At 40.0% G+C, this 19,317-nt stretch overlaps 2 protein-coding genes across 2 annotated transcripts; both read left to right on the top strand.

Moving 5' to 3' along the window:
* Positions 1–1,214, top strand: LOC113169947 (trypsin-3-like). Its single transcript, XM_026371754.1, has 5 exons — positions 1–40; positions 162–318; positions 485–747; positions 852–988; positions 1,065–1,214. Exons 1-5 carry the CDS (start codon positions 1–3, stop codon positions 1,212–1,214), a joined length of 747 nt encoding a protein of 248 aa, XP_026227539.1.
* A 3,684-nt stretch (positions 1,215–4,898) lies between these two features.
* Positions 4,899–7,002, top strand: has1 (hyaluronan synthase 1). The gene is made up of 4 exons (XM_026371720.1): positions 4,899–5,594; positions 5,694–5,919; positions 6,023–6,155; positions 6,327–7,002. The coding sequence occupies exons 1-4, from the start codon at positions 4,899–4,901 to the stop codon at positions 7,000–7,002; spliced, it is 1,731 nt and encodes a 576-aa protein (XP_026227505.1).
* The last annotated feature ends 12,315 nt before the right edge of the window (positions 7,003–19,317 follow it).

The following is a 19,317-nucleotide window of genomic DNA, read 5'->3' as shown; positions in this document are numbered from 1 at the left end:
ATGAAACTTTTGATTATTCTGACTCTAGTTGGAGGAGGAGGTATTATTAAAGACTAACTGAAGAAAAATCTGATGCATTGCATTGTTTAAAACAGGGCACAGATGAACATATTCATAGAATTGATTTTAATTCATTTAAACGTTTAACGTCTTTTTAATAGTATTTGCCCAGCAGCTGGATGACAAGATTGTTGGAGGATATGAGTGCCTGAAAAACTCAGTGCCCTACCAAGTGTCTCTCTTCACTGGGTACAACTTTTGCGGTGGGACTCTTCTGTCTGATGAGTGGGTGCTGTCTGCTGCACACTGCAAACCAAAGTAGGAAAGATAATTGCTTAACCATCATCCTTTTTTACAGCATGTAAACCTAAACCGATGGATTTATGTTGTACTTAAACACTTTTGATTGTTGCTTGAAGCGAGCTCTCAGGGGGGAAACACCAAAGCGGTTGGCAGACGTTCGTGATGGGTTTAATTGTTTCAGGTCAAATGTAGAAGTTCGTCTGGGAGAGCACGACATCTGGGAACCTGAAGGGACAGAACAGCACATTATGTCTGCCAAGTTTATCAGCCACCCTGACTACAACTCCCGCACGCAGGACAATGACATCATGCTGATCAAACTGAGCCGACCTGCCAATCTGAACGACTTTGTGCGTCCAGCGGCACTTCCCTCAAAATGTGCCACTGTCGGGACAATGTGCCAGATTTCTGGATGGGGAAACCTTCGTCCCAGCGATCAGGGCTGTGAGTTACACGCTGGACCTCTTAATAGTTTTCCCAATCTCTTTTTCTCATGCTATAAATGCATGTTATCACGTTGACGCCTTTTCTCTTTCTGTCTGTTTCAGCGAGGTACCCTGATAAGTTGCAGTGCCTTGAGGCCCCTCTCTTGAGTGATGACACATGCTTTAATGCATATCCTTTCCAAATCACGGAAAACATGATCTGTGCTGGCTATTTGGAAGGAGGGAAAGACTCCTGTCAGGTAATACAGAACCCATAGCTCTACACTGTTTCTGCCTCTTCTGCGTGCATCAATGATAATCTTTTTTTATCTTTAGGGCGACTCTGGAGGTCCCCTGACATGTAAAGGAGAGCTCCAGGGAATTGTGTCTTGGGGCCACGGCTGCGCTCAGAGAAATAAGCCTGGGGTGTACACAAAAGTCTGCAATTACATCTCTTGGATCAAGAACACAATGGCATCTGGCTGAAAATGTTTTTAACCATTCAAATATAAACAACATCAGCAAAGTCATCTGTGTAGTGTTTCCGTATGGTTTGTCGGGTGCAGGTCTAGCAGAGTGTGAAAAGAAAGATAAGATTATAACATCCTGTGTACTAGGAAACACATCTGCCGTTCTCATCATGATATCTTTGCAGACGTGCAGTAATGAGCATCCATAACATCCATGTATCAGGTTTTCGTGTCTAAAATGAGCGTTTCATTACTGTATGTCTAAAAAGTCACTGGTGTCAGTGCCATTATTTATTGCTATGGTTAGCATGACTACAAATCCATGGCAGGTCTAGCTGCCTCCCAAGTACTGTATTTGGCTCTACCAGCCCTAACTCAGAATGACTTTAAAATGAATGGGCAGACATGTTTCTTAGTAAAGAATGCCTCAGTAGAAGACAGGACATCACCAACCCTAAATCACCGAGGCCAAAAAATGCTGCTACACTGCTCCGTGTGGGTTGAAACTGTAAAGCATGTTGCACACTCTTGCCACACTCCGTAATCACTGAACACACAGTGCTGTTGCAATTGTGGTATTTAACCAGTTGACTATACTCAGTAACTTATTCTGTAGTTTATTAAAACTATAAGAGACTTAGACTGGAGATCCTTGTCTTGGTTCTCGTATGCGGAGGATTATTGAGCTCCTAAAGGAGTAAGCACATGTCCTGAATCTGTTCCAGGAGCACTGCTCTGTAACGTCTGTGGACACGTACACACACTGCTAATAAAACTGCATCAGGTGCACATATGAGAAAACTAAATCACAAAATGATTTAAGTGGATTTTGGTTGCTTGGGCGTGGCAGAGGCAGGAGGACTGAGTCACCAGGCATTTGCTTGACCACCAAATAAAGACTGGGGCTAACAAGGTTTATGAGGACTCATAGGACTCATGTACAGAAAATAACTCTTCTATGAAGCATAAAAGATGATACAAATTTTTTTGGAAAACATGGCCTTCGACAGGATGTTGATTCTGGCAACACAGATGTCCGTGTTTTGAATCCTAGAGAATTCCACAAACCATGTTTATGAGCTACTTAGACGTTATGGGACAATGCAAGGTTCTGCAAGGGCCTTTCACAGTACATGTTCTTGATGTGACCACAGATTTATGCAGCTGAACGTTTAGTGAAGGCAGTGATTAGTCAGGGACGTGCCAACAGTTTAGCCTCGGCCTTTTTATATATACAGAACTTCTATTGAGGGAAGTAGAAGAAAAGAAAAATGGCGACACAGTTAAGAAAAGTATCATTAATTGAATGAAAAGTTTCAATAAAGTAGCTTGAATATATATAAAAATAATGTAAAAAGTAAAAAATGTTGCGGCTTATCAATTATTTACTAAAAGAGAAACATTATTTGTATTAACTTAATTAGTTTTCTTTCTTTTGGGGCCTATATGACCCTAACACACACTTGAAATCACACATTCGTGCTGCTTCTATTTGTATATATATTTATAAGAGAAGTGCAGAATAATAATACAATGAGACGTCTGTAAGATCCTCTACAGATGTACACTGATGTGAACAAGCTAAAACAACAAATAGCATAAATGGTAAGGGAAGCCTGTTAGGCATCTAAACACTCCTGGCTGGCACGGCCTTCGTACATGACATCAGCAGCCTGGTGGCTTCTATTTAGGTCGGACATGAAGCGTGCTGACAGCTCAGGCCAACTTGTGTGGTTTAGGGTGTGGACCCTCATGAGCGGTCAACAGATTTCCCCATAAAGAAACTCTCCGGGGATGTAATCATGGTTAAGTCAGGACACTGTGACGAACTCAGGGAACCATATGGGACAGCTTTTGTCTTTTGAAGACAGGGATTAGCAGCAGAGAACAGAGGCGAGACGTCCTTTTACTGACACCAGAAGCAACTCGTCTTCCGTTCCACCACACAACCAGAAAGACCTCCTTCCTACTCCACTTTCCCACAACTTTGGTTTCTTTTGAGTTGTGCGGGTTCAGCCAGCAGAGGGCAGCATCTAACTTGTGTAGAAGCTTGAATGCAGCCACTGAGTCCACTGAGTCCACTGAGTCCACTCTTTCTCCTGTTTGTGAGAAAAAGACGTTTGGATCTCTCCACATTCACACACACCGTTTCAGAATAAAGATTTTACTGCAAAATGTACTACCCCAACCAACTGTGTGAGTGTACAGTGTTAATAACAGAAAATATCTCACACATTCTATATTTCCCATAGGTGTAAATCTGAGTCTGAGTGGTTGTCTGACTGGAAGCCTGTCCACAGTGTGTCCCGCCCTTCAGTGTCTGCAGGGACCAGTTCTTACTACGACTCCTAACAGGAAAATGGATGAATGGATGGAAACTATCTTTTATCTCTATAGCTGGTCTATGAGACATCAAGTTAAATGAACGAAAACCTTGGTGTGAAAGTAAAAAATGTTGATGAGGAGCTGAGGGCACAACGTACAGATGTTGAAGGTGGGTGGAGGTTTCTTCTGGGAAAACATTAAGACGTTTTGTAGGAGGTTCACATGTACATCACCATGGTAAAAAGAAAAAAAAACAAAGCAGCCGTGTGCACCGCGCACACTGATGTTCTCAGCGGGACCAGCATCGCCGTCCTCCTGACGCACGGCTGAGTCAGCGCGTGCGCGCGTACTTGATAACTCTCCATAAAAAGCATGCACATGGCTCCATCCCATCTTCAGCACAGGAACGCACGGAGCGGGAAGTTGTCGGCCGGACTAGAGAATCTCAGAGTGGATGTCTGGAAAATTCAAAGTGAGGGATCCTCATCAGGTAGGATTATTTTTTTTTTTTTGCCTTTAGTAACTTTTTGGAAAAGACGTTTAATTAAATAGGAAAACTCGAAACTGCTAGATAATATTTGTAATTTCAATAAAAATAAAATAATTCTAGTAGAGAGAAAAAAAAGAATGAATTAAATTTGATTATTTACGCTTTTGTCTGCATGTACATTTAGTCTTTTGGCAATTTATTATTGGTTTATTTATTTCTTATTTTACTGAGCTGATTACACGTGTTACTACAGTACAGCTACAGTTTCATGTCATAAAGACGTGTTGTACATGTTTCCCTGACTGTGGAATATGTAGTTAAAGCTTGCAGGTAACTTGCATAGTTTAAAGTACAAAATAAAACAATATATACCTTAATTATAAAGTAGCCTAAGTAAATTCTTTATTCATTAATTTATGATCACGTCATTTTGTCCATTACTTCTGAGCCTCTAACACGTGGATTCTGGGTGTTCATGCATTGTTTTATCAACTAAACACTTAAAGTGGACAGTCTATGCTTTCTGATTGCTTGCTGGTGATAGGTTACTAATTCCTGGATAAAGAGTCTGGGTATCCAGGACTTTAAATATAATACAGACAAATCTGTGAACATTCGCAGTCATCCGGGTCATGGTTATCCCAAATCCCACATTTTGTAATAATGCAGTGAAGCTTAAAGCGTTTATAAGGCTGTTTTATTATTTTCCAAGTGGTATTGCTTGTTAACATGTCTTAACAACAGTTCACATAAAACAGCTAATTTCATTTATCGCACCATTTTCCTAAACCACAGTGTCTGTGACCATTTTTAGTATGACAGAACCAGTGCATGTACAAACCATCCTAACAGGGTGTCTTTATGTCTCTAAGATAAAGAAACACAATGGAGCTGAAACCTTTATTGAAGAAGCTGGGTATAATAATCCGCGCCATCCTCACGTTCCTCTTTGCCCTCCTGGTCCTGGGTGTGATGATATGGGCCTACGTTGAGGGTTACCAGCTGGTGTCCTCTATGTACGGCATCATCTCCTTTGGCTTTTATGGACTACTCCTCTCACTCCATTTGTTAGTCCAGAGCTTGTTTGCCTTCATCGAACACCAGCGAATGAAAGCCCGCACAGACCCGTGCACCTTTACCAAAACCATTGCTCTCACTATATCGGCTTTTGAGGAGAACTCTGACTATCTTCGACAGTGCCTCAACTCTGTGAAGGCCCTCAATTACCCTCCTGAGCTGCTGCGCATCATCATGGTTGTAGACGGGAACTCGAAAGATGATGAGTATATGATGAAAATGTTTCTCAAGGTGTTTGCGGACCAGGATCCCGGCTGTTATATTTGGAAGAACAACTACCACACTTGGGACCCCATCCGGGCCCAGCAAGATGTGGAAGTGGCTATAACAACTGGCCCAGAAGGGGATTCGGTTTATGTTATACGAGAGGATCCGCAGCGTAAAGAGATAGAGCACCTGATCCAGACCAAGAGGTGTGTGTGCATCATGCAGAAGTGGGGCGGCAAGCGGGAGGTGATGTACACAGCATTTAAAGCACTGGGCTCATCAGTTGACTATATACAGGTATTAATTCCATTTTCTCTGAAGAATTTCTGAAATGATGATTGTTTTACTAAAGTGTTGCATGATTTTAATGACGTGACTCAAACCGACCCTCTACAGGTGTGTGATTCAGACACTAAACTGGACCCTCTGGCCACAGTGGAGCTTTGTAAGGTGCTGGAGAGTAACCCCAGGTATGGCGCTGTAGGAGGAGATGTGATGATCCTCAACCTGAAAGACTCTTACATCAGCTTCATGAGCAGTCTTAGGTACTGGATGGCCTTCAACATTGAAAGGGCCTGTCAGTCCTTCTTCAACTGCGTGTCCTGCATCAGTGGTCCTTTAGGTAGGTGAACAAATCAGTGATTCTGAATGTGAAGTGGTGGTAAGCATGGCTCTAGTGAACTTATAACTGATGTCACTAATACTTTGTTTGTTGCTACGCTCAGGTCTGTACAGAAATGATCTGCTTCAGCAGTTTCTGGAGTCTTGGTACAATCAGACGTTTCTGGGGACTCACTGCACATTTGGTGATGACAGACATCTCACCAACCGTATGCTGAGCATGGGTTACGCCACAAAGTAAGCTTTCATCCATTATCGTTTAAAGAAATGACATAATACACAATTGTTCTCAAATCATATGTTGCTGTCCAAAACAGCTGGATGATGGTGGCAGTGACAAAGAAGGGGAAAATACCTGATACAGACGATTTCACCAAAGTCTTTCTTTTTCTTCGCCATTTTCTTCAGATACACAACTCGCTCCAAGTGCTACACAGAGACGCCTCCTCAGTTTCTGCGCTGGCTCAACCAACAGACTCGCTGGACAAAATCTTACTTCCGTGAGTGGCTCTACAATGCAATGTGGTGGCACAAGCATCACCTCTGGATGACCTATGAGTCCATAGTATCAGGTATTTTCCCCTTCTTTGTCACTGCCACCATCATCCAGCTGTTTTGGACCGGCACGCTGTGGGACATCCTCTGGATTCTGTGCTGCATCCAGCTGATCGGGCTGTTTAAAGCAGCTTATGCCTGTATTCTGCGCAGAGACATGATGATGGTGTTTATGTCCCTCTACTCAGCTCTGTACATGATGAGCCTGCTGCCTGCCAAGTACTTTGCGATTCTGACCATGAATAAAAGCAGCTGGGGGACATCAGGCAGGCGTAAGATTGTGGGGAACTACATGCCCCTCCTCCCTCTGTCGGTGTGGGGAGCCATTTTGTTAGGTGGGCTCGGTTACAGAATTTACAAGGAAAGTCAACTGGACTGGTCAGCTCCAGCCAAGATTCTGGAGGCCAAGTTTCTCGTCTTTGGCAGCGTGGCCTACATATGCTACTGGCTGGTCATGATGCTCCTCTACTGGGTGTGGTTCCGCAGGGTATGTGGTGTATGTTCCCTAAGTTACACAGTGAATGCTTAGGTCCAGTGATGAACTATGAAGATGTTAATTTATTTGAATTTAACTGTTAACCCTTTTTTATTCAGTTGATTTGTTTTATTTATTATGTGCGATTTATATTGAGTTGTTAGTGCATGTATAAATTAGACTACAATGAGGTCTTTTGGGCTCATGCACTTTTTAGGTTTCTCGTTGTCAGAAGATGATGGGAGAGATTTCCAAGCTTCCATCACACATTTATTTATATTATCTAAAGATGGGCAAGCTGTTTTCTTTTGAAGTAACACATTTGTATTAAAGGCTGTGTATAAGGAATTTAAGGAAACTTTTACTTCATCATTACTGTTGTTATTGCACTGGATTCTGGATGGCACTTTCTGCAGTGTTGCAAACTTACTTGAAAATACAAACAAATCCAGTTATAGTATTTGTGCCGGAGGAAAGTATACAAGCAGGAAAAAGGTAGCGTACCTCAATAAGAAAACTGGATAATGATGATAATAAATGTTACAGAACTTGATTCAAAGCATGGCATTACTTTTGAAACCTGAAACAATGACCAAAGATGTTTCATTGATATTTTGTTTATCATAAAGATTTTTTGTATAGCTACAGTACTGTGTGAATTTGAAGTATGGGTGTACCTTGTGGAGTTGCACTTTGATCGCTATTGAGGTTTCTTAACTGCAGTGGAAATAAATGATAACATAAATGATAACATCAGTGGCAGTGAAGTGTCCTCATTTGTACAGATTCACAGTCACAAATTCCCAAGAATTGCACAGATAAGAATATTTACTATATGAAAGGAGACAGCCTAAGCGATAAGATCTTCCAGGAGAATAAAATGTAGGGGGCAAAGTTCTGAGGTTTCGATATACAACTTAACAGCCTTGCAATTGCTATAACTGTGGAGAATTACAATATAAAAGTTTTTACTAAACCCAGCTGTAGTGTAAAAAGGGGTTGACTCAGGTTTACATATCGCTTATCAGGAACAACCACTCAGTCAGGGTTACATGTTGGGAAAGTTTATTAAAAGGTTCATTAAACAAATGTTGAGTTTGTCCATACATTAGGGTTTAAATGTCCACAGAATGCCATTATTTTGATTTGTGTGTTTGTAGCTTATGGTTTTTACTGTTAGGCACTTGCTGGGACAATCAAAGGAAAAAGTTGCCAATGTCTGGCAGCTCTGGAGGACGTACAGCACTCCCTGTGTACGCCTCAAAATTGTGGGGCATGCCGTCAGAGTCTGCTTTAACCATCAATTTCTACTGTAACTGTATTGTAACTCTGCTGTATTGTTTTAGTAAGTATTGTTTAAGTTTATTCTTCTCTTTAAACAAGATCCATGAGTTTCTGGACCATTGCAACTTGCTAAGAATAAAACCTTAGTAATTAGATTTATGTGACAAACAGACTATATGTTACTGCTACTACTGTAATTTTCTTGCACACATTCTCTTTATGTGTACGTTTTGAAATGTGTAATTCCCACTAATCCATACAATATCTATAACTTTGAAATATGCACATTGTTTAACATTTGATGCACCTCTCAGCATATGAATCAACAGTTTTACCATATTAGCTTTACAAATGATAGTCAAATCAAACATGTAACTAAGAAACTGATGTAAAATGCTTGTGCACACATGCATAGAACAAATCAGGCAGGCTGTATGTGATTGTGACATGTGCCCATAATTTCCCCAGTTGCAACCATAGATATGTTGTGTCCATGCCTGTTTTAAGTAAATCCCTTGCTTGATCACTGCAGCTATAATTAAATGCTATAGCCTATGACATACTGTCTAAATATGAGTGCAATATTGGGAAAAAAACAGTTTACTCATCACTTAGATTTACTTCCAGTATTTCTTTCAAAGACTATTATTATTTTATTACTGGATCAAGGAAAAAATCAAACATATTACCTTGTGTAGAGACTACGGGGCTGCACAACTTCACCTAACCTGACTTGACCATCAGATCACCCTTGAAATGAGAGGATTCTTTTTAGACCATAATCATAATGTATTTGTAAGTGTAAAAAATATATAATGGGAAAAAGGGAGGCTGTAAAGTTTCCTGTTATTGTTGTCGTTACAGTCGCAACTCTGTAAAGCAGAAAAAAATGTTTTCTTGATCCTTTCAATGGAGTTATAATAAAAGATGAGTTAGTTCAACTTTAGTTTCATGCTCAGAAGGTTGTGCAGGGCATCAATGAGCAAGACAGCCAGGTTACATAATAAAGAAAGACAGGGACAGCACATTTTCAATAAACCTAAAATAAGCAGCTCTGATCTCTGTTTTATGTGTGAATATTTTTACATAACACACAGGGTGGAGTTTGTACTTTTATAACTGCAGTTATATACGCTGGGTGGGACAGCAGGTTTTTAATCAATCTAAAGTGAGAAACAGCTATCTTTGTTTGACATTTTTTTCATAACATGTAGGGTGGAGTGCTCGCTTATAGCATTTAAATGCTTGCTTAAAGCAGTAAATGTGCCAAGGGAATGACTTAATGGTGAAGCTGTGATTTACTTGTTGATAGAGCTGAATAAACAGGCAAATCTGCAGTATGTGTTCAGTAAAAGAAACATCATAAATAAGGTGTTTCTGGTTGCACATAACAGTGGCTCATACACATCAACACCCATAGAGCATTATTGCACAATTCGATTGCACTTTTGTCAGTTATCTTTAAGTTTCTGGGCTACGAATGGTGGCTCTGCATGTTTTGATGTTAGGTGTGGATGAAGAGGAAATGTTATGTTAATGATTACAGCTGTATAGGACTGCAACACAATATAAGCATTAGATGAACTATTAAACTGCATTGACAGTGAGGGAAATGTGCTTTATTATGAACTAATATTTAATATGAACTAATATTAAAGCACAGCTGTATCTGTCTGAGAGCAAGCATACTCTACAAGATTAACAGAGTGGGACCCTGGACAGAGCCTTGGGGCACCTCACAAAACAAACTTTCCTTACTAAAAAGCAGGAATAGCCACTGACAGAGGTTGTTTCACACATGTACTGAAAAATATCTAGACATTATGTGGAAAAGCTGTATGTGAGAAGAAAAATATCCAAAGCAGTTGGACATTTATCAGACTTTTTTGTACCAGATCCCTGGTACAGAATCTGTTGAATTAAAGGTTTATAAATGATAAACCTTCAAATTATATTTTTCATTGTTTGATAGTTTCGTCCACCAATAACTATCTAAATACCAGACAAAAGCCAAGCCCAAATCTAAATGCTGATCAAAACACAGCATCAGTGGCTCCCAACTTTTTAGGCTTCAGACACCATGTGGCTGACTATCTGCCAGCTATTCAATGAATCAGGACGTGGGATGGTGGTCCCAGCTGTAGTTCTGTAAGAAAGAAACAAAAATGTTCTCACATGAGTAAAAGTGTCTGGACTTCCTTAGGAGCAGCTGCAACGTTACTCATTCGATTTCCTGAAGATAACTAGTGTTTTCTTTTCAAAAGAAACATCTTCATTATCTGCCCAAATTGTAAACTAGCCAATGTGGGAGCTCTACGCTCAGAGCTCTAAGCTGATTTACTTAAAAATATCAACCAACCAACCAACCAACCAACCAACCAAACAAACAAACAAACAAACAAACAAACAAACAAACAAATAAACAAACAAATAAACAAACAAACAAACAAACCATTTTATGAGTCAGTGAAAGAAGTGAAAGGGAAAAAAATGTTAGAAGTGACAAAGCAAGCATCACTTCCTCTACATCTGCTTTCAATTAGCTGGTCCTCTCCCACCCTGTCTGGGCCTCCCTCCCTGACATCAGGAAGGAGTTTCAGCTGGCACACATGCTGTGGCTCACGTTTGATCTACTACTAATGGGAAGCACAAGTATGCACCGCACTGTGTTGTAACCTTCAGTACCAGAATCTTTTGGCCCAGATTCAATCTGAGCAGCTCATTTTGTCTCAGAGGAAGCGGTGATTCCCTGGGGATGAGGATGAGGGAACTTTACTACCAGACTGCAGCAGCTCCCCCAGAGCCTGTGAAAATAGTAGTCATGATTACAGTTTCTTCCATTATGATGGAAGCAGTGACCTAACAATGGCTAACATGACATAAAAAACACTCAAAAGCTGTCAACACGGTTGTGTACAAGAAGAAATTTGTAACTGAATTCTTGTAATACTTTAGAATATATCATTATGAATAATTACATGTTTTTGCTCTACATAACAAAACAATATGCTGCAAGGTTGTTTTCACATTGTTATTCATGTGGTTTCGGGTTTCCATTACTAATCCTATAATTTAGATTTATAGGTACATTTTACCATCTTTTTACTTCTTTTTACAAAAACACAAAACAAACAAGCTAAAAAGAAATCTAAAGGGGTAGAAACAAGAGAGTGAATCAACACATACGGTAGAATAGGAATGGAGAATTGCATTCAGTTATCATGTGCCAGTTATTCTTGGCACACACTATTTGGACAAATGGAGGGTGTTCCCCCAGTCTACTAGACGGTTTTCATCTGGTGATCTCAGCGGCAGCATTCACACTCATACTGGTGGAGCTACCATCATTTACAGGAACTTGCGCAAAAACACATAATTTGAAGCTGCATACCAGTGGTCACCAATCAGAGCCCACAACCTTTCCCATATTTCTGAAGTCACTGTACAGAGTAATTAGTAGAACTAATAGTGACTTTATTTTTGTTGCTGAAATGTAAAGGTTATTTTTTTTCATGCTGGAAAGTCATGATAACGAGCATCAGTCCCAAAATTCATTATTTAATTTCACTGATTTCCCTCATACCTTATCATCTTAATTTCTGGCACAGTGCCATTCTGAAAATGAAGAAAGGTTCAGTTACTCCTTTATCTTCTTCTCTTTCGGCTTTTCCCATCAGGGGTCGCCACAGCGAATCATCCTTTTCCACCTCACTCTATCATGGGCATCTTCTACCCTAACACTAGCCAACCTCATGTTCTCTGTTAACACATCCATACATCTCTTTGGTCGTCCTCTTCCCCTCCTGTCTGGCAGCTCCATCTCCAACATCCTTCTACCAATATATTCACTATCCCTCCTCTGCACATGTCCAAACCATTTCAGTCTGGCCTCTCTGACTTTGTTGCTAATGCAGGCAACGTGAGCCGTCCCTCTGATGTACTCTTTCCTTATTCTGTCTAACCTGGTCACTCAGTTACTCCTTCATCAAAATCTGATCATTTCTTCAGAGATACAGTGTGTGATAAATATCCCTGGAACCGGATAAGACATTGTCATACACATTTAACAAAGGTCACCTGCAATACAATCTTTTGTTAGCTGCTTTCTATTGTTATAGGTGTACAATATTCTAAACTATGACTCTTAGAGTCTTAAAGACTTACAAAGTTACAGGTTAACCAACACAAGTACACCTTTTAAATCCACACCTAATACTGAAAGAAAAGAAAGATTTATGGCTCTGTCAGAAAGGAGGTCTGCTGAAGGACCTTTTTTTACTGTAGAACCTTAATGATGCATTTCACTTTGCAGGCACTCCTCTCATTTGCCTGTCACCTATTTAGATATGTAGAGCGGGTCGGGGTCTGAAAGAGAGAAAACTCTAGAGAGAAGACTCTCTCTAAAAGCACTTACGGTACAGGGCCAAGAGGCCAAATATAATCTAGAGTAATCTACAAAAATAGTTCAGATGTTATTTCACATTTTGTCTCTTCACAATGCCTCACTGGTTGCCTGGGCAACTGCCCAATTTAGTGGAAAACATACAAGAAATCTGCCCATTACGTGACAAGTGTTGAGTCATGTCTTACTATACTTAGACACTCCATAGTGCTTTATAAAGCTTTCAGATCCCTGCCTCTCCTCACATTATCTTTTCTCCGCGAATGAAACGTAGTCATTGGAGAGAAAACACAGGTTTCTCAAACTCTCAGCTGAACTGACTGTTATTTATATAAGATAAGTTTTTATAATGCTATAAAAGTTGTACTGTTCATTCATACTGTGCATTACCTTGAATTTCAATTATATAAGACAAACCCACTTCTTTGAAGTATACAACTATAGCTAGATAAGAGAGATAATGGAAAATCTATACTTGTTATATTGTAGACATCTGTAAAACATTTGTGGGCAGATTTGTAATGTTCAAAGAATAAAGCATGTAAGTGACTTTCACTTTCCTTTTTACGGTGTAAAAAGGAAAGTGAAGTAAATGTCTTTTATTAATTATATTGCCAACATGTCCTATTGTATGGTTGAACTTAAAACACACCCATATGAAATAACCTCTCATAACTGCAGAAGTCAATAAAGTGCAAAATGTTACATTCAACCTAAAGTACATTAGCTTATATCACATGTAAATAAAGATAATCATTCATAGATCATAGATGATGCATAGAGGTTAGTATGTATCCTATTGTTTCATTAAGTGGTTTGGTCACGTGGCATGAAGTCACTACTCTTACGCCTTATGAACTATCTACTATCTACAAGTATAGGGAGTATGGATGGGTTAAATAGTTAACACAACACTTAGAATCAGCACTTGTTTGTTTTTATTATTATCCGTATTGTTAATTTAGTTTAGTTGAGGATATTATTTTAACCTAACCCGTGATCTCCCCTTAAACCCAACCACATATCTTTTGTGCTTCAACCAAACCAAGTTATTGTTATGCCTAAACTTGGTATACTCTTCATTCCTTATTGTGATTATGATGGCCCATAACAACAGCCTACCGAGCCTTTTAGCCCATAAAACAAAAAACAAATAGCAAGTTAACTTAACGTTCAAAGTGATGGATTTAGTACAGTAACAGGATCTCAACAGGTGGGCAAAAAGACAGTCTGCAACAAAAGCAAAAGGAAAACTCAGTTCCAGTTAGGATCAGTCTAAGTTGGAGCTTAACTAAGCTCAGGTAAGTGTCCCCCCTTCAATAAAAATTTTACTCTGCTCAAGTGAGTAATGCAGAATGCAGTTGGAGATTAGGTGAGTTAATTCTACAGTACAGGTCATACACATTTAAACTGGGAGGCACTCTTCAGCTTGCAACATTTACAGCTAAAGCAATGAGGAGATCTGGGAAGTGGAAGAGATGACCCACGAAGGGCGAGTCAGAAGAATCTAATAAAGAACAAGCAGGGACAAAGATCTGAGGAATCAACAGGTTTAACACAGAACAAGCAAACTGGCTTGGGAATCATGTCTCTGTAGGTAGATGAATGAACAAGCAGTGAGTGCATGTTTGCTAGTGGCTTATATGCAGGGGCTGATTGAACTGATGGAGCTCCAGGGGAGAGTAGGCGGGTCTGGTACAAATAGAGGGACACAGAACAAAGTGACTGCAGCCAGGGGGAGCTGAGTGAATGTGTGTGTGCAATGCGTCATAGAAGGAGTGAGGCTTGGGAAGTCCGGACATAGAACATAGGTAAACTGGAGTCCTGAGGTACTGGATGGTGAAGAGCTGAGAGACTTTAAGATGTCACCTAAGAGTTAGTGATGCGTTTAGTGTAATCAGTTCGGTCACTGAGTGTCGTCCAACAATGGTGAGGCATGACGCAGTGAAAACAGTCACATTAGAGAAACCTGCACTTGCCGGACTCTAATGTCACAATTCTACTATGAAGACCCAGCTGCAAATAGTGAGACATGTTAAAATTTGGCTGAGTAATACTTAATGAAGGAAGAGATTAGAGTGGGCAATACCTTGGTTCAGTTGAGTAATACCATTGCTCATGTAAGATTAAACTACTAAACTAAGATTAAACTTAGACCACAATGACTGCAGCAATCACAGTTCTGAAACAAGCTGGGGTGTGAATGTTAGAAATAACAGTCAATCGGCTGCTATACTGGCTGATTGACTCTGTAAGGAAATGGCAGCATACAAAGCATTATGTACTGTTTAGGCCATTGCATAGGATGTTTAAGTATCTGATCAACACAGTACTTGATAAAATTCTACTGTAGACAGATAAGTGCTGGAGTAGGTTCAGTATTGACAGATACTAAACATTAAAGGACTTGGCTCAGGACAGGGGCCACAAAACAAACAGAATTTAGTTAGAACTAAAACAAGATTGAGATGTGTACAGTTGTTGTGTTCATTGTTGTGTGGTTGACATGAAAACCAACATGACCTAGGAGATGACAGTGCATTTTGAAATCTGTGCAATACTAAACACTCAGTGGAAAAAACAGAGACATTACATTTCCTTTAAAGTTTTGGACGGACTAAATCATGTGATAACTGTTAGTTACAAATATTGTGCAAGAACATTTCCACATTTCTCCACGTCTCCATTCTGTGGGGTTACAAGTGTAGTGCGATAAAATAATAAAATATAATGATAGGTCCTCAATCCTCCAGGCATGCTAAATGCTCCTTTTAACTGATGTCCTTTCACCTTCGGTAGTCAGGTGTGAATGTTTAATCACTCACCCATATCTCTGTCTCATGTCTTTTGTGCTAACTGGTGCAATTTCCAAATTGCTCTGCTGGAGCTTTACAGATCTCAAGTCATGTGATGATTCCCTGGTACTGATCCTACAAGGGCAGTGAAAGTGATATATGGCCATGGGTGTATCTGTTCTCCAACAAAGTAAACAAGAAAAACATCTCATAAACAAAACTCTGCATTTGTGAATATTTACATCTGACAGAGGCAGGCCCCACCATGTAGGATGCTTTTAGGGATCCTGCCATCGTCCATGAAAGTGTTCACAAGGATCATAGTACAAATGCACCAGTCTCTAGAAGGCCCAATTATCAGTATCCCCGCCAAAAGCTACAACATGAAAACAAAAGAAGGCACCAAGCAACTCCTCATAATCTCTCAGATCTGAATCCCTTTCTCACCAAGAATGGGTGCAATGGTTTCCAGGAAAATGTAGGTATTGACGTGAAATGATTCCCATTAGAGCACACTGTGCCTGAGTTGTCTGATATCGCCTTCTCGTACCTGGAACCACTGACCACAATTATCAGAACAAAACAGGAGGTTCCTAACAACTATGTATCTAATAAAAAAAGCAAACTATTTAGTGGAACACTTATCGATAACATGATCATTTGCTACCTCGACTGTAATTTATTGTGTATTAAAGTGTACAAACTTAAAAATGCTGTTCTGTTCTCTCTTTGGGAGACAGAGACTTACTAACGGCATTAAACATGATTTCACTATTAAAGATAAAGCCCCAGAGATAAGGTGCCCTTTGAGGTTGAATAAGGTTGGATAAGAACTCATTGGCTAGGTCACACTAGGTGTACCAGGTCAAATATGTTTCTGATTGTAACACATCATTCAAAAGTAACAATTAGGCAGTGACAGGACCAGCAATAAGTGCCAGCTCCAGATTTAATTCGGTGCAACATCAGGAATATAACATAAGAACAACATTGTGAATATGCTGCACATGCTCTTTATCTTATAACTTTTTGTTTTTAATTCTGATTTCAATCTCTTGTAACCGTACAGCAGGGAGCTATGATTCACCAAAAGAACACAAAAACATTATATTCCCTGACTCATCCTTAGACTGACTGTGCGGTATTGTCACAGTTAAGCAGGGGAACGAGGCAGGAATGAACTCAAAACGGGATTTTTTACTGAGAATTACAAAAACAGGCAAACTAAGGGGGGTGTCAACAGACACTACAAAAACAGACAAAAACACAAGGACAAAGTAACAACGTAAAACTACCAAAATGGCGGAGAACAAAGTAACAAATCAGGAATCAAAGTACAAAACAAAACCACTGCTCAAAGGCAGGAAAAACACTCACAGGAGAAACAGGTAACAAGGTCCAGAGTTCAGAGGGGGGAACAACGTCCAGAGAATCCAGGGGGACGCAGACAGGACTGGGAAGGACGAGAAGGAGCAGGCAGGGTTGAGCAGGCAGATTCAGAAACAGGTAGGGTTGATATCAGGCATGGAACACAGGCTGGAAACAGGTTGGGGCAAGGTTGGCTAGGAACAGGCTAGGAACAGGCTGGGAACAGGCTGGAAACAGGCTGGGAACAGGCTGGGAACAGGCTGGGAACAGGCTAGGAACAGGCTGGGAACCAGCTGGGAACAGGTTGAAACATGAAGACAATCTGACAGAGGGGAAAGGACTGAGGAGAGTTTTGTAGGGAGAAGGGAACACAGGTGAGTCCAATGTTCAGCTGATTGCTGTGAGCAGAGGGAGAGTGAGGGAGGAAAACCAAGGCCGGCCGGGGCCAGGCCGAAACCATGACAGGTATGTTCAAGAGTCTTAATGAAGGTGACTTTGTTATTAGTATTATTGCTGTTGTTGTGGTTGTTTTGTGATGGTTCACATAAAACTAAATGATCTGATATGTAGGTTGGATCCAGGCCATGTAAAACTTTATACTTTATAACTTAAGACACTGCCATCTCACATTGTAATAAATTAAGTAGACAACTGTTGTGTTTTCACAACAGAACAGTTATAGCTGCATTTGAGAAGCTGACATTTCAAATCAAAATCCAGTCTCTCTGTTTTTATACTCCTACAGTTTATTGAATCAGCGTCTGGAGCCAGCAAAAGATAGTGTCTGTCCTAAAAGTCGCTAAATGACGTCATCGCCCTTATTTCGATGATTGGTCATTTGCATGTGATTGTAACAGACATAGCGCACAATTTAGACGTGATGAGCTAGGTAGCAGGATGTTTAGCCTAGATCACACAGGGTCACACACACAGTGGACGAGGCGCTCGTTGAGGACAGTGACTGCAGAGTGATACGTGCTTTCACTTCAGAGTCTCCAAAACACCAGAAAAAAGCTATTTTTGTCGTTATATCATAATGGTCAGAAATTCCCTTGAAACTATGACATCAAGATGTTGAAACTTCATGTTTTCTATCGGGAAACAAATTAACGTTTGTCACTTCTGGGCGTCCCAAGCAGAGCATGAGGGCAAAGGTCTCATGTGCATATAAACATAAATGTGTTGCAAATGTGAAAGAGGTTGAGTGTAAGTCACGCTGACCTGTAATATGCCACTCCTGTTTTAAAGAAGAATATACAGAGTATACAGTCACTAAACAAAGATGTGTTTGCTCTTTTTAGTCAATATTGAGAAAGAGTCACTGTGTACTAGTGATACCTGCCAGTTTTACACATTGAGAGGGGTTTTCAGGCTCTGTTCACCAGAATACAACAGAATCTCTTACGTAATGCTTAATGACTTCTTCCAGTCACTTCTGACCCGTCTGCATAGGCAACACATGGTTTTGGGTGAGGCATTCAGCTGGGGTTAACTCTAGCATTAACTGTATTGGCAAATATACAACAAGACTATAGAGCCACATTTTAATTAAACTTCAGTTTTGCAATTGAGGTATTTCCCTTTTTCTTACATATGATTCAGATTTGTCTTTTGTTTTAGCAACCAAATCTTCTCTGGGCCACAGTTCTGGTGTGACACAACATATATGTAACAACAAAGTTTAATGGAAAGTCAAGCTAAACATGTTACAATGTGCTTAAGATTTTTTTTATTCTCTGTTGAGAAGTTGTCTGGAAGTTGAGTCATGGCAACTGGACTTCCTTTAGTTGCCATGACTCAACTACCAGATAACTTCACCTGGACGACTGAGAATCTTCACCATCTGTTCAAATAACTTCCCACTGTATTAAGTTACTATTACAAAGAAGATTATTGTGTTTTTAATATGTTTTTTTTTTATAGTCATCAATGTTAAATGTTTATAAATAAATATTTTTCAATATATGTCAAATCCAGATACTACCATGCTCTAGTGGCAAAACCTTTTATCATTTATTTGCCACCCAGTGTAAAATCTCTGCTCTGTGGTTCATCTGACGGCTCTACAGTCTCAGTAATATAAAACTAGACATATAAACTGTAAGAACCACAGCTTCATCAGCACAATTGTCCATCACCCAGCTCTTAATCATTTCCTTCAGACCCACACTCAGCCTTTCACCACCCTGACTGTAGGCTTGATGTTGAACAACAGACTTCCCTTTGCACTTTATTCACCCTTCCCTCTTCTGTCCTGTTCCTTCTGTTATGAAGTCATGACGATGCTTTCACACTTTGTCCTGCCAGAATGCACTTTGGCATCCACCCTGTCTTCATACAAAGCAAACATGGCTGTAGTCCTATATTACCCTTTGCCCATACAAGAACTTTGTGTAGCATCTAATATATTAGTATTAATATGAACTCCCAACAAGATGAGTAGAGTTTAGCTTGAAAACTTTCATCCAGAGCTCCCAGAGTAGTTCCTCAGTCAAAAGCTAAATGTTTTTTTGCACAATT

Source organism: Anabas testudineus, chromosome 16 (assembly GCF_900324465.2).
Source record: "Anabas testudineus chromosome 16, fAnaTes1.2, whole genome shotgun sequence".
Taxonomy (NCBI): domain Eukaryota; kingdom Metazoa; phylum Chordata; class Actinopteri; order Anabantiformes; family Anabantidae; genus Anabas; species Anabas testudineus.
The sequence above is the reverse complement of the archived record's forward strand: the minus strand, read 5'-3'. Positions and strand labels throughout refer to the sequence as shown.

Bases quoted from the DNA above. Each gene is read 5' to 3' on its own strand.
- LOC113169947 (XM_026371754.1), top strand. From the start codon at position 1: ATGAAACTTTTGATTATTCTGACTCTAGTTGGAGGAGGAG. The intron at 41-161 runs GTATTATTAAAG...TCTTTTTAATAG, and splicing joins GACTCTAGTTGGAGGAGGAG to TATTTGCCCAGCAGCTGGAT. The intron at 748-851 runs GTGAGTTACACG...TGTCTGTTTCAG, and splicing joins TCGTCCCAGCGATCAGGGCT to CGAGGTACCCTGATAAGTTG.
- has1 (XM_026371720.1), top strand. From the start codon at position 4,899: ATGGAGCTGAAACCTTTATTGAAGAAGCTGGGTATAATAATCCGCGCC. The intron at 5,595-5,693 runs GTATTAATTCCA...GACCCTCTACAG, and splicing joins CATCAGTTGACTATATACAG to GTGTGTGATTCAGACACTAA. The intron at 6,156-6,326 runs GTAAGCTTTCAT...CATTTTCTTCAG, and splicing joins AGCATGGGTTACGCCACAAA to ATACACAACTCGCTCCAAGT.